This window comes from Mus caroli, chromosome 2 (assembly GCF_900094665.2).
Source record: "Mus caroli chromosome 2, CAROLI_EIJ_v1.1, whole genome shotgun sequence".
Lineage (NCBI taxonomy): Eukaryota > Metazoa > Chordata > Mammalia > Rodentia > Muridae > Mus > Mus caroli.
The window spans coordinates 75,009,009-75,033,050 of record NC_034571.1 but is presented as its reverse complement, the minus strand read 5'-3'; the positions used below and the strand labels follow the sequence as shown (position 1 = coordinate 75,033,050).

At 40.0% G+C, this 24,042-nt stretch overlaps 1 protein-coding gene across 1 annotated transcript in view; it reads right to left on the bottom strand.

The window, feature by feature from the left end:
- Window positions 1–3,282: 3,282 nt before the first annotated feature.
- Dnajc10 (DnaJ heat shock protein family (Hsp40) member C10) overlaps window positions 3,283–24,042 on the bottom strand; it is a 38,330-nt gene continuing 17,570 nt past the window's right edge. Inside the window, exons 12-23 of the mRNA XM_021183881.1 lie at window positions 23,766–23,879; window positions 22,007–22,121; window positions 16,774–16,901; window positions 16,446–16,562; window positions 13,196–13,297; window positions 12,133–12,288; window positions 10,591–10,724; window positions 9,839–9,892; window positions 9,477–9,624; window positions 7,881–8,000; window positions 6,526–6,630; window positions 3,283–4,478 (exon numbers count right to left, since the gene is read on the bottom strand). Of these exons, the coding sequence (XP_021039540.1) occupies window positions 4,467–4,478; window positions 6,526–6,630; window positions 7,881–8,000; window positions 9,477–9,624; window positions 9,839–9,892; window positions 10,591–10,724; window positions 12,133–12,288; window positions 13,196–13,297; window positions 16,446–16,562; window positions 16,774–16,901; window positions 22,007–22,121; window positions 23,766–23,879 (1,305 nt within the window). The 3' untranslated portion in view covers window positions 3,283–4,466. The remainder of the gene's footprint in view (window positions 4,479–6,525; window positions 6,631–7,880; window positions 8,001–9,476; window positions 9,625–9,838; window positions 9,893–10,590; window positions 10,725–12,132; window positions 12,289–13,195; window positions 13,298–16,445; window positions 16,563–16,773; window positions 16,902–22,006; window positions 22,122–23,765; window positions 23,880–24,042) is intronic.

Below are 24,042 nucleotides of genomic sequence, written 5' to 3'. Positions count from 1 at the left end.
AAAATTAGCAAACTCACTAAGGAACTGGGTCACAAGACAGGAACTTCATTTTTAGAGCAACAGTCCTTCATAACTGAGAACAAGACTGTCATGAGTTTAAAAGAACATTAGGAAGCATAGAAAATTCTGAGAATTTTGAAAAAAAAAAGCATCAGTACAATTTGATGACTGTTGTAAATCTTGGGAAGTGACAGATGTTAATGTGGCCTCGATCCTCGTCAATGGGAGTCTGCTTTGCTTCAGGGCACGGACAGGGCGGAGCACGCTACAGTAGCGGTGTGCCTGTGTGCTGTTACATGTTAGTCGTGTTACACCAGATCACAAACGTCAGCTTGTTTACAATTTCACAGTCAACACTATCTGATATTCAGGATCCTTTTAGCTAGAAAACAATGCAAACGAGAGGACTGACTCCACAGAACTGCCTGAAGTAGAAAAGACACCCCCCCCACCCCCCACCCCGCCCCATGGGTGGAATGAAGTCTCTTCTTGTTTTTCACTGCCACCTACTGGAGCCTGATGTTTCTAATAAAAACCCACAGGGAAGCCTGTTGGAGGAAGGAAAAAAGGTTAGGAAAATGGAGAAAGTGTTTTTCAAAGGAGTAGGTGTGGCTTCATAGGCAAAGATACATTCAATTTTCTAATAAACACCTTAAAACACCGATTACAATACTGTTCGGCATTGTGAGGGGGTACTAATTAAACAGCAACCATCAGTGATATATATATATTTTTTTGGTGGCATTTGCACGTTTCTGGGCATGGCACGGCACGGCAATTATATATGTGGTCTACAGTGCTCCATTCTCCTGTCCAAGCAGTAAGCTTCTCATTTCGTGTGTCGGTTTCTTGCCCTTTAGTCCACTGAAGTGTACTGCAGACTTTACAAAAAGACTATTTACTTTGTGTTTGTGTGTGGGCATGCACTTGCCATGACACACACGGGGAGGCCAGAAGTCACCGTAAGAGTCAGTTCTTTCCTTCTACCACGTGGGTCCTGGGGATTGAACTCAGGTTGTTGGGGCAGGGATGGGGAGCTGGGGGGGTGGGGGATAGATTCAAAGCAGGTGCCTTTAACTCCTCAAAACCACCACACCTGCTCTCATTTAGGGCACTTTATCCACATCACTGCCAAGGAACCAAAACAAACACTATTTGACCGGCCGTTCTTTTTTACTTCTCTTTGTCTCCCTCCCTTTGGTTTGCAGTGGCACAGTGGCCACTTCTGCTTCTTCTTCTCCTTGGTTTGAGGGGGCACAGTGGCCACTTCTGCTCTTCTAGAGGCCTTACTTTTCATAAGAAAGACAGATGTGGTATTTCTCTGTGCCTGGCTTACTTCACTTAGTAGAGTGAACTCCACTTCTCCGCATGTTGCTTTCAAACAGCCGAATGATGTTCTGTCCTGTGCCATGACACTTATATTCCTTGGTGATGACAGCCACTGGAACAGGGAGACGCTTTGTGCCACTGTGATCCCTGGTTTTGGGTTGCATTTCAGTAGTGATGCTGAGCAGTTCTTACTGTTGACTACACAGACAGGTCATCTTTTCATCCTACTTTGAATTTTTCTTTACAATCTGAACATTAATGAAGTACTTCACAGATAAGGTTTGCACTTCCATATGCTATACTGTTTTCTCTGAATTATTTCCTTTGCTATACAGCTTTTTAGTAGAATATAATTTCATCTATTTGTGCCCATGCCTTTGGTGTCTTTATTTAAAAAGTCATTGCTATACTACTATCTTGAAGTGTTCCCTCTATATTTCCTTATAGTAATTACAAAATCCAAGGCTACTTCTGCATGTGTATTCAGTTTTGCTAGGACATACTGGAGACAGTCTTCTCTCCACTGTATGCTCTCAGAGTCTTGGCTGAAAACCAGTTGTCCATATGAGTATAGTTTAATTTCAGGGACCTCTCTTCCAATGACCTGACAGTTTTTAATGTTGGTAGAATGCTGTTCTCGTTACTGTGACTTAATAGTATATTTTGAAGTCTGGTTTTGTGGTATTTTCCAGTTTCTTCTCTCACCAAGTCACTCTGGTTATTCTGGGTTCCCCCACTTCTCAGTGTGACATGTATTTTAGGGGTTTTACTTCTATTTTTATGATGAAGTATTTCTATTTGGACCATCTCATATGAAATTATAATTCACTCAATAATTCTTACCATAAATTATTAGCACAGAAGTTTGAATTAAAATTAGAATACACTTGCAGTTAATTAAAATATACACATACAGCAGTGCATAACGCCAGGCTCTAAGCTTTGATATGGCAGGAATTGTAAAGGCATGGCTGGAGGGCGGGCAGAGCACAGAAAGAACAGGGACATAAGTACACTACCATCTCACGTGGCTTTAGCTGACTTCTCAGATCCTTAAGCTTGCATGGCCAAGTGCTTCACCCAATGAACCATCTCCCCAGCCCCTATAGCAGTATACTTTTGACTAAAAAGATTCTAAGGAACCAAGTATCCAAAACAAGTTCTAATTGGCTGTACACAGCCTGTCTCCTAGGATTTGCTCTGGTCTGCTAGGAGGAGCTGCACACCGAAATAGCATTGCTTCAGTGTACACGTGATAGTCCTTAGAGGTGTCCCCATTTAAATATCAACCTGCCAGCCATCTGCTGTGAATGCACAGCATGAACCTGAGGTCAGCTACTGACTGTATAACCCCATGTCCAGCAGCAGGGCCTATGTTCAGCGAACATTCTATAGACATACAGCTTAAGTAAAACTAATACCTACTGTTTAATGTACTGCCTGAAAAATGTTCACCAGCAAAGTACAGGAAGGAATTATAGGTAGACACTGAGTAGCTAGCTATCCACTATTTATGACTTTGTGCCAGGAGGGTAGTCTGTAGGCTCCCTTCGTGCACCCCTCCGTTACCCAGTTCAGAAGTGTGCAAGTAACTAGTTCACTAAATTAGTATACTTTTACTAAGTAAGACTTCTTAGGGCATTCCACTTGTGGAAATCTGCATAAACAAGCTAGTTTTAAAGGAATTTCTAGGCTTTCAAAGTTTAATAAATGAAAGGCTTTTGCTGTTACCTGTCATGGTTCAGAGTTCGTCAGGAATGGTAAGGCCCATGTGAGCCTGAGTCAGGGATTTAAAATGTAATAAAACACAGGAGAATCTGAATGAGGTAGAAAGGAAAATAGTGCACACTGCTTTCCCTAACACAAACCTATGGCATAGCCTTTATGAAGACAAGACTAGGGAGCAGGGAAAGTGATGAAATCTTCCAAACACAACAATCATCTTCAAAAGAGTTTTAGAAAAAATAATTTGACTTTATTCACTGGCATCCTCTGACCATCCCACACACCGGGAGAGAACTGAACTAGAGGTCACTCTGTTTTTGGAGTTGCAGCAGAGACCTGTGACCCTCTGAGTCTAAACAACTGAGAAATGGGAAGAGTCCATTGTGTGCTTGATTTTAGTAAAAAGTCCTTCAGTTGTTATGGCAATACTTTACTGAAAAAGATAATAATTGAATAACAGCATCATCATGAGTTAATTAAAATAAATCTAAAATTACTGTTCCTATTGGAATAGTGAATATTGGACAGAAGGAAAACCACGGCTACAGGGGAAAAAATAATCAACATGAGTGATCAAAACAGAGAACCCAGAAGGGAAATATGTCAATATCAGGAAGACACGTGAAACAAAACAAACAAAACCATCAGCAGGAACATTTATGAAAGCAAATAAATGAAGGTGTACATACTAAACGCAGGCTTAGACCTGTGACAGCCACACAGCTATCAACTGCTGCAAATACTTCCTCTTACCTTGTTCCTGGGACTGCAGTTTACAGGATTTTTACACTTACTGTTGTTGTGATAAATTAAGAACTGTTCAACTCTTACAAGAAAACCTCTGTCTATACAGTAGTACATTGTAGGAAAAATGGGTAATTTTTATTTTCCCATGTTGTGAAAATAGTCAAAATAAAATATATGGTCATGGACAGAATTTAGAAGAGGTGACTGAAAAGCAAGTCAGTTCTTTTCAAGCGCATCAGAAAATTACAAGTGAAAACCCAAGTCTACTTTGTACAGTATGAAGGTAACAGACTCACGTGCAGGGCCAGGTGTCCAAACATCAGTGCTGGGGTCAGCAAACTAGTCCCTGGGCTGGACTTGGCCTGTGGAGTATTTCTATATGGCCCTGAGCTAAGACTGATGTTTGTTTTTCTAAAAGGATTAACAACAACAACAAAGACACAACAAAGAACCTTATGTGGACTGCAGTCTCAGATGGCGCTGCCTGGCTCCCCAGGAAGTATCTGCAGCCCGCAGCGCCACAGAGGAGCTCTGTCTACACAGGCAACTGCGAGGCCCAGGGCACGTGCATCTGCTTCCTCAAGAGCATCTTTACTTGGGAAAGGGATCTTCTGATGCCATTTTCCAGATTCTTTTCCTTACATGGTTTTTTTTCTTCAACACCATCAAAGTTCATCCTGCATTCATGTAAAGGTGATCAAAAGAGAAAGGTATTATAAGCTAATCAATATTTTACTTTCTTACACATACTCAATGTTCTTACTGAAGAGAATATCACACAAACACTCTTTGCTCAATAACAGTTGATGTGCCAGTTTTCACCTGCACACAGTAGGTATTGTCACACCTACTGGTGTGTCGTCCGTGTGAGATGGTTTCTACTGTCACCTTGACGGGCTCTCTGGGAATTCCTGTGGGGCGTGAGCTGGGGAGACGGTGCCACTTCCTAGCAGGGGCGGACTGTAAGATGGAGGAGGGCACTGAGCAGCAGCACGCGCTCAAGCTTCCTGACTGGGTGACGTCACCAGCCCCTTCAAGCACCTGCCTCTCGACTTCCTCGCTAGGTGAATGCGCTGTGCTCTCGAACTGTGAGTCAGAACCATTTTTATCTTGAGTTGCTTCTGTCAGAATATTTTACACAGCGACAGAAAGGGTATTAAGACACTAAGTGGTAATATGATATGTTCTTTATCTTAATTTCAGTTGTAGTATTTTGGTTTATGAGTAGTAACACACTTTAAAATATTTAGCTTAGGTAAAACCGTAAGTTCTAAAATAACTTGAAAAAATTAAAATAACTCAAACACTAGAAAAATCTACTCGCTAAGAAGACATGGATTCCCATCTCCTCTACCCCTTAGCCGTGGACAAATGTTTGGGAAATAGGCCATAAGCCTTTCCCCACTTAGGGCTCCCCTTCACTGCTATACACAAGTAGGTTCTAGAAAGCCCGAGACTCTGCAGAGACTGTGCTATGCTGACTGCATTAAATTCTATGCAGCAGCTCCCACACTCCTGGAGTCTGCTCCTCTGCAGGCTGAGAGCAGACTTAAGAGAGATCAAACGAATTGGCTACAGAAGAGCAACAGGAAGGAGCCTGCAGTGAGGATGGACAGATAAAAATTAAGGAACAACGGGATTCAGGTTTAAACACAGTCCACTTATACCAAGCACAAAGGAAACTTTGCTTTCCAAAATATGTTCAGGTTCTAGAATATTTACTACTAATAATTCAGTATTTTATTTACACTAAACAACATTTAAATAACTATTAACCATATCACTATTATAAATAACATTACCATATATATATATTAATATATATATTTAAAATGTTTCGGAGATGGGACTCCTACCTAGCAGAGATCTGCCTATCTCTACCTCTAAGCGTTGAGATTACAGATGTGCACCACCAAACCCAGCTTGTGTATGTCACATTAAAAATAGAAAATCTGCAATGAAGTCCAGGGTATACTCAGAGCTATACAACCACTTTCCAAACACTTCCTGCACTTCAGAGCCAGATTCCTTCACACTCTCAAGTAGTCATTGCAATTTCTACTCTCACCCTGTCTCGGCAGCCATTAATCTGCTCTGTGAACATTTTACATATATAGGACCAAGCTACCCACCCACCCATCTATCCATCCATCCATTCTTTCTTTTTTTCTTCAGAGACTGGGTTTCTCAGTGCAACAGCCCTGGCTGTCCTGAAACTTGCTCTATAGACCAGGGTGTATCAGATCTATGCATCTCCCAACTCTCAGACACCCACCTGCCTTCACATTCCAAGTGCTGGGGTTAGAGGCGCGGGCCACCACTACCTGGTTTACTAATCATTTTTTTTTTTCTTCAAAAATTTATCATGAAGTATGGATGCATTCTTCATTTTTTACCTTAAAGACTCTGCAGGCAGCATCAATGTGCCACATTTTGCCTATCCACTTCGTTGGAGGCTGGCTGTCTTTCCCTATTTTGTTGTATGAGTGATGTTGCTATATACATTGGAGTCCCAGTTTTTTTTTTTTTTAAATGAAAGAAACTTGATAATTTTTGTTAACTGATGAGCATACAAATTTCTGAGCATTTCATCATCTAGAGTCTATAATGTCGGCTGTTGTAGTTCTCCAAAGTGAGTATGTCTTTGAATATTCATTTCTGAGTGGCATGCACACCATGAACACATCTTGGCAACCTGCCTGTCACTTGTAGGCTTGGTCTTACCTTATTTCTTTTTACTTGGCTTTGGAGCGTTTCCAATTTTCCATAAATTAAGGCAGCAATAGTTTTTGCATCTCTGGAATTTATTTGCTCTTCCCAAATACTTTTCTAAAATTAAAAACACTCATGTTATCTTTTAAGTACATAAATCAAAACATGACATTTCTACACAAGAAGCTTGCTTCCTTATGCCTTAAAGTTTTTTGCTCCAATGCTGTTTAACTTTCCTGTTTCTTCAAGAGCATAATGCTATAAACGTAGTTAACCCACACTAGAAAGAATACTACTACTTGCAGCATTAGCGGAGCACAAAGTGATTGCTAGGAAAACGCATCACTGACTTCAAAGACTCTTCTGTGGTGTGGTGGGGCATGTGTATGATAAAGTGACCCAGGAGCAGCTTGGCAGTAGAGCATTGCCCTTGTGTGTTTAGCCTTCAGTACTACAAAGTAAAAACCATGAAGACGAGTAAGCCATCAGCTCACATCCCAGTTTTTATTTCTTATAAAATATCTTAAGACAAAATGTGTCTTCATTTATCTTTAAAGGACCAGTAATCTTGCTGAAATATCATAGTTCTGTTCAAAAGCATAGTAATATACCTGGGAAGACGGGACAGTCTTAGGTGCTTTCTGTTAACAACTGTATCAGCTGAAAGATGCTACTTTTCAAACCAGACTCTGATTTGTTGAGACCTTGGTAGAGCTCTGGATTCTTTCACTGAAAACCTAACCCAGCCAGGCACCGTGGAGCAGGAAACCCTAACACTCAGAGGCAGATGGATATATCTGAGAGGCCAATGCTAGCTGGCTCTACAAAGCAAGTTACATAACACAAACCAAAATCAAACCTAACCAACAAAGAAAAAAAAGCATATTGGTAGTACTGCCCCAAACAATTATAACCAAAGCAAAAGACTCCACTTGTTATCTAAGCTCTTAGTAAGCATCCCTCAAAAAATGCTGTTACTAAGTGTATTTCAAAGGTATTTACAAACTAATTTCTTTCAGTTTTTAAAAGAAAACATTTAAAAAACAATTACTATATTAAAAAGTAGAAAATATAAAACTGCATAGAAAGTAATAACTTTGAATTGTACAACCCAGATACAACATGTTTGAACATATATTTGGTTATATTTTTTTGTATTCATGGAGCACAAAGTCTGTAAGGCAATTGAAACCACACAGACCAGAAAACCTTTTAGGATCCCTTGATACCGCAGAAAAGAAGATGTCTCAGTAAAACATATTTTTAAAAGATTAAGGGAGAAACTGGAAAGTAGACAAACTCTTCCTCCCATATAATGCTCTGGGCGTGGCCTGCTGAAGGAAGGCGGAGTCAGAGCCCACACACACCTTTGCTCTCTCGTACTGGTACAGTTTGACACTGGGGTAGGCTTTGATGCCGGCTTTCTGGCACGTCTGGGGGTAAGCCTGACAGTCCACTTTCCCGGCTCTCACTTTTCCTTTGATCATCTGAAAAACAAAACAAAACAAAACGAATTCACAGATCTTGCCACTTTCCAACATATTTCAAATATTTATATATTTATATAAAGTTTTTTTACTTTTAAAACTCGAGTTTTAATTCTTTGTATTCACACCAGATTGTTTCTTTTTTCCAAGCCCTTTAAGCTTCCACTGGCTGCCATTTGTCTAACATAAACAGCCACTTCTTCACGGGTACCTGGAGGCTGTAACTCTGACCTCCCTAAGTGTCCACTCACTGCACTTTGCCCACCACAACCAAACACCTATCTTTAATCCTAAGTGGCATTCTTAATTGGGTGAACGGCTGAGCACAGCATTCAGATTGTCTAGGTCAGAGATTCAGTCTTGCTATACATCAGGACCAGCCTTGCTCTTTTCGTGCCTTTGCAGATGGTCAGAAAGGGGCTTCTCTGCAGAGCAGTGTTTCCTCTCATCGGCAGCATGCACCCTGTCTCTGCTATATGGGTGTTCACCCTCCCTCATCATCTATGAATGTGGTACTCTTTCCACTGATATCTGTTAGCATTCTAACACAAGAACAGCTTTAAAGTCACAAGTGACTTCTGTTTGATTTAACCAAACAGACAATTACCGGACTTCTTCCTGTGTGCTTTATGCTGCTGTCCACGCCTGCCTCCTGTCTTTCCCGACAGCACTTACAGGCCCTCCAGCCCCATCCTTTCCCAGAACAGGTAGCTCGTTGTTTACCTTCAGGTCACTCCATCCCACTCGTCCCATCTTTGGGTGTTTTCATGGTCACCAGTCTCTCAGTGAGATCTTCTATAAGCCTATGCTGAAGAATCTTCCCCTCCTTTGGTAATCCACTGACAAAGGGGACGGCCCTTTGTGAACGCCTCAGGAGCACCTATACGTAAAGTATCTGTCTCTTCCTTCTGTGGTCCTTCAAGGCACAAGCTAGCTGTACCCTCAGTTTCCTTTGCTTAACCTATCTCTCACAAACATAAAGTTCTGCTGTCCTTGTGGCTGTCATGTGTCTGCCTTCTTTCTACCATCACTTTCCTCTACTGACTTATGGTATCCTCTCCAGCTCTAGGACAATGAGAAAGTGTCTTTGCTTCCTCTGGTTTCTATGGCTACTGAAATAAACAAACAGGGAGACTAACTTAAGTTAGCAATCCAACTACAGGAATAACAATGTGCACATACACAAACACACACTCGGACCCTTGTAATCTGTCACTAAATACTTTTAATACTAGCAATTTCAAGGAAAGGGCAAGCAGTTTGAGGCTGGCCTGGTCTGCATAGGAGATTTCCAGTCAGCCAGGGTTATAAAGAGAAACCTGCCTCAAGACAGATAATAATTATAGAAACACATTTTTTTTTAATTGAGAAATATTTTTAAGAACTAAATTAAGAATTAGTTTACAATGTTTTAACAAATTGTTAAAGCAAACACACATGTATGTACAATTTATTTAACTAGACAACAATACTTACCCTAGCCAAGAGTTCAAACTCAGGAGCAAAATTCTGGCAAGGTCCACACCAAGGAGCATAGAAATCAACCACCCAGTGAGTTTTCCCTTGTAGAACTTTTTCGTTGAAAGTCTGAGGTGTTAAATCTATGGATGCTTGGGGCAAAAATCTGCAGTAAGAGAATCAAACATTTTTTATTATACAAAAGCAAAGCAAGCATTCTACAGCAATACTGTAAGCATTCCTAAGTTAGAAATGGTTCAATCCTTGATAAATGCCATCCTTTTCCAAGTATTTTCGATGCCAGAATCCTTACTACATACACGAGAAGATAAAAAGCTGCAAAGCAGTGTTAGATACCAATGTGCACTTGAATCACTCACCCAAGACCCCAGCTTCTCAGGGAATACGCATCCCTATTCCAGCCATTGTAACTACTGAAAGAGGAAAAAAAAAAAAATCAAGCTGTAAATAGTATTTCTATTACTGCATATGGTCAAGAAACAGTCTTACTGTAGGAATTAAAATAAAAATAGCTCTTGACTGGTTAATGTCACCTCGTATCTCTTTCCACAAAGTAAATAAGAGTCATATGAGTTAAAATATATTTTTCGGTGTCTCTGTACCTTTCCCCACCCTTAACTACTCAGGACTGTACTTGCTTTTTTTGATTTCCCCATAGTAGAATCTTTTATCTTTTACAGAGAAACCCATGGCTCAATTTTCACTTAATTATAATTGTTTTGTTTCTTTTTAAAACCTGTATAGTGTAGAATGAGTGGATACCAGGACAGTCCTGAGTTCAAATCTCAGCCCCCAACCTTAGCAGGTGAGCGATAAGTCTGATGGGTTAGTTCTTTCTCAGCAGTGGTAGGAGGGGTGTGATTTCCACCCCCACTAAGTATAAAGACTGCTATGAACAACGGAGACAAGGCCTGGCCTGGACTTAGGGCCAATTAAGGACTTAAACACCAGTTCTGTCTCTCACAGCTTCTTGACTGGAACTTCATAACTAGTTTTACTGTCCAGCTCCCTCATCTTCTGAGAGAACCTCTGGTGGTGGCTCCCATTACATATCTGCTGGCCTAACTTAAGTGTTAACCATACAACCAAGTAATTATGATGGAATACTTACTGATACTGATAGGCTTTATTTGACTTTTGGGGATAAAATCTTATCTCGGGGTATCTTTGAACATTTTCTTGAGTACAAAAAGAATGATACTGTTGGCAGTCCACACTGCCTACATTGATCAGTCCAGTTAACGTCTATAAAAGAACAAAAGTCAACACATGGGTCAATGATTAAAATTATCTCTATAACTCACAATTAAACAAAAGTCCTACGTGAATGAGTCCTGTCTACATGTATATGCACTGTTTGTATGCACGGCCCTTGGAGGCCAAGAGCACTGGAACCCCTGGATCTGGAGTTAACGATGATGAAGAGTGCTTGGAACCAAACAGGTTTTCTGCAAGAGCAGCCAATAATCCTAACTGTTGACTCAACTCAACTATCTAGCCCGCACTGCAACTTTTATACGTGCTCAACAGTCATCGTAAAATGGGTATTTTTAAATCAGTATCAGAGAAACAATGGGTAAGGATTTAAAATATGCCACTTAGATTAATGAATTTGAATGCCATAACTTTTTGTTTTTTCGAGACAGGGTTTCTCTGTATAGCCCTGGCTGTCCTGGAACTCACTTTGTAGACCAGGCTGGCCTCGAACTCAGAAATCCACCTGCCTCTGTCTCCCGAGTGCTGGGATTAAAGGCATGTGCCACCATGCCCGGCTTGTTTTTGTTTTTTTATGCCATAACTTTGTAATTAAGAACTTCCCATAGTTAAAACTGGTTTTACTCATTTACTATGTAGGTAAATACATTTTTTCAAAAATTCTATGCTAACCTAGGCTGTGGTGACATAAGTCTTTGACCCCAGCACCTGTGAGGCAGAGGCAGGTGGATCTCTCAGTTCAAAGCTAGCCTGGTCTACAGAATGAGTTCCAGGATAACCAGCCAGGGTTATACAGGGAAACTGTTTCACAAAACAAAAAAACAAAATAAAATGATAACAACAACAACAACAAAAACATCAGCAACCAAAATATAATCAGTATTTTTTAAAGAATATTTTTTTTTCTAATGAAGATATGCTTTGTCTGATTCAGTATTTTAAATTTGCCTTCATTCAGTACCTTACAACACTGCCTGTTTACAGGAAATTTATATATATGTTTTACTGTTTGAAGTTTTCTACTTTGTTTCATTTTTCTTGTTTGTTTTGGAGAAAGAGTTGGAGCTTGGTGGCCCAGGAAAATCTTGGACTCCTGATTCTCCTGTCTCAGCATCTGAATACTAGTCTTATCAGGATTCACCACCATACCTGCCTGCAAAGCTATTTTAAAGACCCAATATTATGAGCAAACAGTATCTGTAAACTCTAAAAGTAAAATGATAGAAAAATTTAAACAGAAAATGAAGATGCTCTTCGGGTTAGCACTGGTAGCACTTTGGTCAAAAGGACCTTAGACAGCTCAGTTAGTGGGCGTCATTGTAACGATTCAGTCAGGTCTGTGTCAATTGTCTAGTTACAGGTTACCCCTTGGTTTCACAGTAACTGTTAAGCAAACATCGAAGTAGGTGTAAGATGTAAGCAAACGATGTTACTGTACCCGGGCCATGCGCTTCCATTCTGGCATTAAGACCTGACAGGGATGACACCACGGAGAATAGAAATCCACCATCCAGACTTCATCATGCTTTCTCTGTTTAACCAGTTCATTGAAAGTGCTGGGTGTAAGAGAGACCACTGAAGGGTTTCTGAGATCCTAAAAAATAAAAAGACCATTATTACACACACCAAGTTTTTCATGTATCTCTGGCAAGTTACTGGAGCAGTCATTTAGAAAGTTCCTATTTAAAAGAAATCCGAAGACACAGATATTTAAAAAAATCTATTATTAAGTTGGGTTTTGTCAATCAGTTTTTTTTAAAAGGTATATTTTTTCACTAGTTTTAAAACCACTGTAAGTTGGAAAAAGAGGTATCCTGGAGGAAAGTGTGAACAGATTATATAATCAAGTTCTAGGAGTAATCCAGATACCTCATAGGCCCCACTACCTGTTATGATAGCAGGAATGCGTGCTTAGAAGTGACCATTTAATGACTAACACAAAGCCTACTACTATTATTTTTGATATTCAAATGGAGATGCTGCATACCTTTCTAGAGACTGTTTATTCCAAATGCTGTTTTAACAGAGCCTCAGCCTGTATCAAGTGATACTAACACATTAGCTTCACCAGGACAGCAATCAACACAAAACAACACAACATATTACTGTGGAGGACAGATGAATAACAATCACAATAAACTACAAATTTCAATTTCTTCAGAAGTTACTGAAATTATTCTAGTGTCAAGACTGAAAGAAAACAGGCCCTTCTGTGCTAACAATGACAGGCTTGGTGCAGGATGCCTGGCCTTGATGCTGTGAATGCATTGAAAGAAAATAGGAAAAGGGTGATAGGCTTCATGGAAATTTCACATATTCAATAGTAGTATCTCCCATGTACAAAACACCAAAGTAAGTAATAAAACAAAGGCTTAAATTAAAAAAAAGGTTTTCAGAAAACAATCTCCTGGCACAAAAAGAATAAGTCCTAATGCAAACAGTCGTCCAAAATATACATATAAATAGAAAGGTTTCTAGCCATAGCCTAGGATTTAAAATACCTCTATGAACTCCAAGATCTGTTCCGCAGAGTGATGCCCTTCGTACTCATGAATACTGGACTGATTGAATACCACTGTTGTTGGATAAGCTTGGATGTTATACTGTGAAGAAGAAGAAATTCACATAATTTACCTATTAGTTTCAATTTTGTAACAGCTTGCTTTTTATAGACATACTTATTTTTTATTTTATATGTATGGGTGTTTTGCCTGAACATATGTATGTATATCATGTGCTTCTTGGTGCTGGAGGTCCGAAGAGGATGTCTGATCCCTTAGAACTGGACTAATGGACTGCTGTTCTCACCATGTGGGTGCAGAGACAGAACCTGGGTCCTCAGTAGGAGCAACAAATGCTCTTTCTTAACTGCTGAGTCATGTCTCTATCGCCCTTTTACAAGACTGCAGATAGAAACCCACTACTATCTTCTTGGTGCCTTAGACAAATTTAGCAAAGACAATGCATTAAAGCTTGTACTGATAATTAGTTAATCGTTAACCCAATGGCACTAAAATGTGGGAAGTGAGGCAGAGTAATTGCATAGTATGTACTTCAATTCATCTTTTTGCTCTCTTCAAACTAGGAGGGAAGAGGAGAGAAAAGACACAGCAGTCACTTCTTCTAGTGACAGTAATTAATCATCCAGGAGGGCAGTGATTAGCCACACCAAATACAAGAACAAATGACCAAGAACAAATATATTCTATATTAAAGAATTGAGTCATGCTGTAAGAAAATGGTCACTTTTTATTCTTTACTTGCGACAATTTTTATAGTAGAAGATATTACTTCTCTCCTCACAGTTAACATGGGCATCAGCCCTGAAAGGATTTTGTAATATTTAAAGTGATGAAGTGATTTCCTTGTCTAACTCATTAGTAAATGGAAAATTTCAAGATTCATAATTCTAGAAAAATTAACATATTATGAAGTTTTAAAGATGTGTGAATTCAAAGAATTTTCAGGTTAAAGAGACTAGGTCAAAGTTTACAAGTTCCCATCATCTTTTGAGTTAGTCTAGCCACACAAAAACTCTCCTTCATACCTCAGAGCAATTTTACTTAGTAGTTAAAATGACATAACCTAGCCTGGTGGTGGTGGTGCAAAATTTAATCCCAGCACTTAGAGGCAGAGGTAGGCAGATTTCTGAGTTTGAGGCCAGCTTGGTCTACAGAGTGAGTTCCAGGACAGCCAGGGCGACACAGAAAAACCCTGTCTCGAAAAAAGAAATAAAGAAAAAAAAAGACTAAGCCTACTTTACAGATGGGTCGCTGAGCTGAGCTTCTGAGCGAGGTCCTGTATGCCTGCTTGACCCCTGCACTTTAGTTGTTGATAATGGGCTTACTTGAGAGAAAATGTAGGAAACTAAAGGCATTGATATTAACTACTGTTACTCATGATGTTTGCATCTTTGGTTGGCATCTACTTTCCAAGTCACATAAAGGACATTAGACACCAATGACTCTTTTTATTTATTTCCTTAAAACACTCCCCCACTAACTTTTAATTTCAAACACACCGAAACCGCGAGTAATCCCATAACTACCTATGTATCTGCTCCTTATATTTAACAGCTAATAGGTGTGGCCATGCCAGTTGGTTGCTGACACTGTCTCCCTTGCTCTGAATCCTTCCTAATCTGCTGCACTGGCAGATGTCCAATCCACTGCGGTTTAACCTTTCCCACATGTACATTTGTCTTTAAAGACTTTTCTCTGATTCTGAGAATACTTAACTGCTGCCATGTAACCTGCTTTTTCCATTGAGTTTTTAAGGATTTATTTAAGCTGGTAAAGATTTCTTTTTCAGTGCAGTTTTGAACCCAGGAATTAAACATGGGAGGGAAGTGCTCTATCACTGAGCTACACCCCTCACTTGGCTTATTTGTAGTGCTCTGGTATTTCACTATTCCATTGCTAAATATTGTTACATTGCTTTTTTTTTTTTTTTGTCAATTTGATAAATTTTGGTAGGAAAGATATCAAAATTTTGATTGAGCTTGTATTTTCTTGACTAGTGAAGCCAAACATTTCCAGTCTTCTCTTATGCATTAAAAAACAGGCTTTCTTTTTCTTGCCATCTTTTTCTTTAAAATTTTAGGTTTTTTTTTTGTTTTTGTTTTTTGTTTTTTTGTGAGACAGGGTTTCTCTGTGTAGCCCTGGCTATCCTGGAACTCACTTTGTAAACCAGGCTGGCCTCGAACTCAGAAATCCCCCTGCCTCTGCCTCCCAAGTGCTGGGATTAAAGGCATGCGCCACCATGCCCGGCTAAATTTTAGTTTTTGAGTTAAAACACTCACATTACTGAAAGGATATAAACTTTATGTATTTAAATAGCTATAATCATCATCCAGTCATGACTACTGTAGTGGTTTGAATAGGTTTGGCATCTGTAGACTTATGTGTTTGAATATGCTTAGCCCAGGGAGTGGCACTAATTAGGAGGTGTGGACTTGTTGGAGTAGGTGTGGCCTTGTGGAGGAAGTGTGTCACTGTGGGGATGGGCAATGAGACCTTCCTCCTAGCTGCCTGGAAGACAGTCTAATTCCTGGCTACCTTCAGATCTAGATGTAGAACTCTTGGCTCCTTCTCCAGCACTGTTTGCCTGGACACTGCCATGCTTCCTATCGTGATGATAATGGGCTGAACTTCTAAACCTGTAAGCCAGCCCCAATTAAATGTTGTCCCTTATAAGAGTTGCCTTGGTCATGGTGTCTCTTCACAGCAATTGAAACCCTAACTAAGATCTCTATGCTTACATCATCTATACCTCTCCAATTTCTACTCTATTTTTACACCAACATTATAAAGTTTCACATCCCATTCATAAGTATCAGAGTATATTTAAAATGTAACATGTCGTCACCCACATAAGCACTCTGTCACTTTCACATATTAAAAATGAGCAGCTCTTTTAAACTGGATATCCTGTCTGGCCAAATCAACTACTCTAAGCTGACAAATATAAAGAAATTTAAATAATAATACAGACTGTAAAAACTTAAAAGTATGTTACAAAAGTATAAAGACTTAGATAAAATAGAAATTTATATAAGTATTTTATGAAGTCAATTACATGCTAGAATAAATACATGCTGGAATCTGGTAAACAAAATCTTGCATATCATAAACCTTCTATGTATCTATTTACAATTCAACTACAATTTTTTTTTTTTAGTATCATGTTGAAACTGTTTCAACATTACTGCTATAAATGGGTATGCATCTGGGAAGTTGTTTTAATATTTACCATGTTGCACAGTCCTTCATGAATTGTACAGTCTAAGGTACCAACTTTGAGTTGACCGTAGAGCAGTGTTGATGCTTTCCGTAACTCTGGCAAAAGCGCACGACATGGCGGACACCACTGGGAAGAGAGGGATAAGGATGAGCAGCCAGACTCAGGAAGGGAGGAGCTGCACGGTCCCTGCTACTGACACACAGTCTAGTGGTGCGCTCTGCCTGTCACTGTCCTGGGAGAGCCCAGAAAGAGCGGCAAAGCCGGGACAACTCTAGGACTAGGCTTCATGTTGTCAAGAAAATGGCTTTTTGAAACTTGACAGATAAAAAGAACTCACAGGGGCAAAGAAGTCAACAAGCCATGGTTCCTTGTCACTTGCAGGGAAGTTCTGAGGTCCAAGTGTGGTAACATGAGAATTAACACTTTCTTTGGCAAAAGCAAGTATATCGTATAGAATCTTCTTTCCTAAAAATTGAGAAAAATAAAATATGTGCTGTCTTGTATCTAAAGAAACATCCCAATTTTTATATTTAAATATTTAAGAAAGAAAGACAGGCCTATGGGCGCACTGGCTTTGGTGAGGCTTCTGTGTTCTCTACCTTCACCTTGGCTTGCTGTTCCGGGAATTCCCATCTACTGTATGTTCTTTTGTTTTTAGTTAAATGACCAGACCTCTATGGTATGCTTCCTCACCATCAGAAGTACAACAATCACTTTAGAATTCTCTTGAATCCAAACTCTGTTACAAAATGTCCAATGGGACCATGTACTTGATGTTGGAAACATAATATCTCAATTGTAATGGGTCACATGTGTTCTTTTCTCACTCTCTCTGGACTTGTGATGATCATTACCCAGGTGCCTAAATGGGACTTTCCAGAGGGATTCTTGTGTATGATTCTTGAATGATCATGTCAACTCCATTTCCTGCCCTAGCACCATGCCTACTGCTACTGCTGTAGTCACACTAGTATTTTTGGCCTCAGCTTTCCTGAATGAACCCGTTTTCCTATTGCTACCAGAGTCGCCCTTAAAAAAAAGAAAAAAGAAGAGAAAAAGAAACTTAAATGCTTTTAATGATTTGCTACAGTCCTTGGGCTGGCAGACCTTTCTTTACAAGAGGCTCTATTTTTCCAAGTGTCTTTTGACTTATTGAATAGTCAAAAGTAAGCTGAGCACTGTGAGTCAGACATTCATATTGTCATGTGTTTTAGTCAGGGTTTCTATTCCTGCACAAACATCATGACCAACAGCAAGTTGGGGAGGAAAGGGTTTATTTGGCTTACACTTCCATACTGCTGTTCATCACCAAGGCAGTCAGGACTGGAACACAAGCAGGTCAGGAAGCAGGAGCTGATGCAGAGGCCATGGAGGGATCTTCTTTACTGGCTTGCCTCCTCTGGCTTGCTCAGCCTGCTCTCTTATAGAACCCAAGACTACCAGCCCAGAGATGGTCCCACCCACAAGGGGTCTTTCCCCCCTTGACCACTAATTGAGAAAATGCCTTACAGTTGGATCTCATGGAGGCATTTCCTCAACTGAAGCTCCTTTCTCTGTGATAACTCCAGCTGTGTCAACTTGACACAAACCTAGCCAGTACATCATGGGAAACAGAAAAAGAGAAAACGCCTCCTTTTAAGGTCATGGGCAACAGAAGTTAGTTGACCACTCTTTACATTGAGTGGCATGTGACAGTATACTCTCCTGCCCATTTTCTTGAGTGCTGGTTCTTGAACTGTTTCACACTTTTCTTTCTGACCATGGATTCTCTTTCTTTACTCACATTAACTCAAACTCACTCAGGCCCTAGCCATTTAATATACAATGTAATGTCTTCATACTTGGCTTAAATTTCTTGAAGCCGACGTGTACATTCAACTGTGACCTGCATATTCTACTTCTGGTCAACTCTTAATTCAGTATCCTCTTCCTCATGGAAAGATCCAATGACTCAAAGTACGAGTCACTAAATACAATTATGAGAATTGCCTGACTCTTCTCTCTCTTTCTTTCTTTCTTATTTATTTATTTATCCTCTTCCTCATGGAAAGATCCAATGACTCAAAGTACGAGTCACTAAATACAATTATGAGAATTGCCTGACTCTTCTCTCTCTTTCTTATTTATTTATTTATTTATTATATGTAAGTACACTGTCGCTGTCTTCAGACACACCAGAAAAGGGCGCCAGGTCTCATTACAGATGGTTATGAGCCACCATGTGGTTACTGGGAGTTGAACTCAGGACCTCTGGGAGAATAGTCAGTGCTCTTAACTGCTGAACCATCTCTCCAGCCCCTGACTCTTCTCTCTTAATTTCCTATTTCCTAACAATAACCAAATTACACTGAGCTTCCAAAAGGTTGAAACTGGCCTACTGACCTCCATTATTTTTCTTGGCTACCATCATTTATCTATGGCATTTTTCTATAGTCAACCTAAATGACTAACCAGCCTCTGCCTGACTTTTCTTTCCAATTTTGCTTCCTACCCACTCTGAGCAGCCAGTGACTTATCTAAAATCAAGTAAAATCACGTATGTCTCTGTTGTCTTTCACGATAAAATTCCAATTCCTTTTTCCAGAAGATCAGAGATAATCTGCATCTTTGTTTTCTTCAAGAATGAACTTTCTCGACTTTAAAGTCCTGCTGGTTTAAGGTCAACAGGGCTCTATTATCTCAGGCCTGTGAATAAATCGACTCAGTGTTTGGAATGTGTTTCATCACCTCTTCTCCTAGGTAACCATTGTTTATATTTTACATGGAGATTACTTCTAGAGCTTCCTCTGATCTCCCAAGATTGTTCTACCTCAGTTTTTTTCATAAGTACACTTATTTTCTGATAGCCAGTTTCTTTCCAAGACAGCTCCAGTGACATTTACTTCATGTACAAGTGTTGGCATATGTGACCAGTGGAATGTGACTGTGATCTTATATGTTACCAGGTTATAAAAGTCACTGCTACTTCTGGCTTGCTTCCTCATTTTCAGATTACTTACTCTTGGGTTAGTTAGCTCCCGCACTGTAAGTACCCCACAGAGCCACAAGAAGAACCTTGGCCTCCTGCCACATGAAGCTTTTCAATGATTGCACCCGCCATGCTGAATCCTGATGTGGTGGCTGCAGCCTACCTTCAGATGGCCTTCATCTGCCTTGACTGCAGGATCACAGAGAAACTAAGATAGCCTGTCTCAGACTCCTAACCATGAAACAGTTGTTGTTTGGGTAATGGATACTTCATCACACCCAAACATTTAAAAACTGTCCAATTAGCTGTCTGCTTTCTTTCCAAGTCTATAAAATCTTTATGGCACAGGTTAAAAAGAGCTCACTTGCCCCTCTCCCCATTTTGTGTATTATACACCGGACACAAAGGTGCTGAGTGCAAAGTGTATTACAGTTTTTATTAACACAAAGAGAAGTGCTTGACTCTGTGTGCTTCCTAGGGAAGAAGGGTAAGTTGTGAAGGTGTAATTTGGAGTTTGCTGACTCTCTGGAGGAATAGGAAGGAATACTTATAATTCACAAGGTAGGGTCATGTGTGAGGGCATAAAGGACTGGAAGAGCATGGCATGTCCAAGGATTCAAAAGGAGTTGAAACAAAGAATATTTGATGGAACAGAGGAGGGGATGAAGCTAAGAAAACAGGCAGAAACAGGAATGAAAACACCCCACTCATTTAACAACTCTACACAGTTCCTACTACGTATATGTGGCATTATTCTAAGTGCTGGAGACAAAACAGTGAGCAAAGCAGAGAATGCCATTGTTGCCATACTAAGGAGTATGAAGTTCAGTCTTCAGAAGACTCAAAAGGCAGAGCAGTGGCGTGAAAAGGCTGTGCTAGGTCCTAAGTGCAAAACAGCAGGAAGCAGCTGTACACATAGTGATGATGGACCGGAAACAAGGAGACAGCAGAGAAGCTATGAGGACACTTCACAGGTAACACATAACACATGTAACTCCAACCTGGGCACACTGCTACAAACCTATACAGAGGGCAAGGCAGGAAGAGGAAGTTCAAGGGCAGTTTCAGCTTGGGATACTTTGAGTTTCAGGCTAGCATGGTTCACAGTAAAACCTATCTTGCTGTGAGGCTCTATCTAACATAGCTTAGAGTCCTAAGCTTTGTTTTTTGAGTGAAGGCACATGTGCACATAAAAGTCTACTTGGCAGAGTTGGGGCAACTTACATAACACTTCAACTTCAGTCTTCCCTTCACTGGAAGCTATGAAGAAGCCAACAGTTCCCCTGGAGGGGGCCCTTATCTGACTGTCAACAGTACTGGGAGTCAGGGTCATCTCGTTACACTTGTGTTCACACAGTTCCTTTAGCCCAGTGCTTCCTAATGAAACAACCCTTTAATAGAGTTCCTCATGGCCCCCAACCATAAAGTTATTTTTGTTGCTACTTTGTAACTATAATTTTGCTACTGTAATGAATCATAACTATTTTTAGAGATAGAGATTTGCCAAAGGGGCTGTGACCAACAGGTTGAGAACTGCTGCTTTAGCCTAAAGGACCCTACTTCTTTTACTTCCGTATTTGCTTTTAGTAGGTGAGCAGTTTATGCTCAATTCAAATATTGTTACTTGACCTATGCTATAGACAAATATTACTGGTCTTGTTAAGATTTATATATACTGAGCATTTTTCATGTGTTCCTTGGAGATCTTTCTCTTGTCCCTATCACACTGCCATCTAAACTTCTTGAGAGCACTGCTTTCGTGGTCTGAATGAAAATGGCCCCCATGGTTATGAACTAACCCTCAGAAACTGTAAGCAAGCCAATACTTTCTTCTAAGTTGTCTGGGAAATGCTGTCTGTTTACAGAAATAGCCTGTTTCATGTCTCACAACTCTGTGACCTCACACTTGAAGCAGTTCCATAGGTAAAGCTCAAGGGAGAGGCATCAGGTCAGTATCTGTTACTCATTTACCTGCATGTCTTCAGGACAAAAGAAACATAATCCTGAATTCAAGAGACAAAGCAGTCAGGCCTGAGGTCTAGAGCAGCCATGGCATGTGATATAGAGACCACAGGGGCTGCTTGCTTTGACAATAAACTCATTTCCACACAGTGATCTAACACTCTCAGATTTTTTTGCTAAAATAGTTATTAAAATGTTAAACAAATAAAATGACTATATATAATTAAAAATGTCTCCCCCTAAACTTGTTAGTGAGAACAAATTTTTCATAATAATTGTGTCCACAAAATATAAGTCACAATTAAATATTTCTATTTGAAAGTCAAGATGAATTTCTGTCATTTTTCCTACTTTCACTGTGATGGATGGTCATCCCCAGTTGGTGATGCTCGTTAGGGGGACTTAGGACTGTGGCCTTCTTAGAGGAAATGTGCCACTGGCCAATCCTAGTCTGTGCTGTGTCCTGCTAGTAGGTCACGATACGAGCTCTCAGCCTCCCTGTGGCCATGCCTGCCGCGGCCGTGTTCCCACAGTGATGAGGATGGACTCCTTATTCCTCTGGAACCATAAACCTTCTCCCTAGAAGTTGCCCTGGTCATGGTGTTTGAAATAGCAAGAGAAAAGTAACTAAGACACTTACCATGATGAATTTCATATTCTTTGGTTCCTTGTCCTTTAAACACTGCCAGGCAGGGCTGGAAGACATAAAGATCAGAGCAGACGCCTGGTGCAGAAGAGCAGTCAAACCTTCCAACCTGGAAAGCAGAGCACCGAATCAGACAGAAACATCTGATACAATCTCCAAATATTCACAAAGATAAGTATCCCCAGATGGCATGTTTATCATTAGAACTCAATAGGTTATAAAATGAAGGGAACAGAAATGGTTCATTTATGTTTAATACTGAACTCAATAAAGAATGCTCCCTACAGAGTTCAGAAGCTTCAGGAAATTTCCAAGAAAATGTGAACTTCTTAAGAAATATGTTCTTGAAAAGAATGTAGGGGCTATTTCATCTTGTGGTAAAGCAAAAATAATGTAGAAAAAGGATGATGTTCCCAGTGTCAAAGAAAACAGCATGAATAACACACACAAATGATAAACTAAGGGGTGGAGTATAGTACTTAAGACAAAAGAATCATTAAAATATCACAATCATATGGACAAACATCTGAGAATGGAAGGAAAATGAGCCAGGATTATAGAGAGAGCAGAGAAGAACTGTGACTCAACAGTGATGCTCAGGGGCCCTAGGAGGTAGCTCTTGCAGGAAACTGATGCTGTGCAGCCATGTGAACCCAAGTTCAGTTACCAGTAGTCATGTTAAAAACAACACGGGGATCATGAGTTTGAAAGACAGCAAGGAGAAGCATATGGGAATGTTTGGAGGGTGGAAAGGAAAAGAAGAAATAATGTAATCGTACTATAATATCATAAATTAATAAAAAATAACAATAAAATCTGAGCACAGTGATTTGCACCTATAATCTCAGTGATGGAAAGGTGGGGACAAGGGGATTGCTGGGGCGTGCAGGGCAGCTGCCCTACCTCAACTGACAAAACTAGAGATTCAATGAGACACTGTTTCAGAAATTAGGTCACCAGTGACTGAGGAAGACACAATGTTGACTTCTACTTCCACATCCACTTATGTATGTAGGCCTATATTCACAATCATTACTATTCAGTGGATGCTACTACAAAGTATCCTTTATAAGAGCACTACAACAAACTGTGTAAGCCACAAACGAGGATTAACAACTTAAAACAACTAAAATCACATGCATCGACTAAGACTACAACGAAATAAAAGTGGAAATCAAGACAAACAACAGAGAACAAACAAATATCTGGACAATGAACAAAGTAATCAGTGGGTCTCTTAAGAAATGTACAAGGAAGTGAAAATGCTCTGAAACTGGGCCCGCTGGCCGAGCCTCGAGTCAGGAGTGAGGAGGCACAGGCTCCGGGACAGGCAGTGCTACTGCCAGGTTCTTTCCCTTTGAACCAAGTCAATGAAAACATTAACTAGCAGATCAAAAGCCAGGGGACAAAGCATCAGTAAGAGTATACAGCAGAAGAGATCAGTAGGAAAACTAAACATGCACTTCAAGGACCATGGAGTCTTATGGAGTTTAGGCTGGCTCCTAAGGAGTTGAGGATGACTCTGAACTTCTGACCCTACTGCCTCCACAGGGATTTCATATCTGTGCGACTGGCAGGTCTGTACACTGGGGAATCAAATTCAGAGCCCCATGCACACTGTGAAACACTCTATTAACCACTATATCTCCACACATTTCAGCTGGTTTTAAAAAGAAAACAAGTAGACAAACCTTCAGCCATACTGACAAATAAGGAAGCACACTAGTTACACAAAGAATATCTTTTTCCTTACTTGAATATGTTCATTTTTAAGTAGAGTTTTCAGTTTTTTCAACTCAGGATCATTTGCGTTTTCATTTTTTCCAAAATGAAAAAATACAAGCCAGCGATGATGTGCCAAACGATCCTTGAGGTGACACAAAACACAATGTCAGCAAGCGGTGACTATAATTTCTAAGGATCTAATGGTTATTTCTTAGACATAAATAAAGTTTAGTTACCTTACCCATTAATTCAAAGTCTCAGCTAAATGCAAAGTCAACTATATTCTTATTTTGTAGTCACTAGTA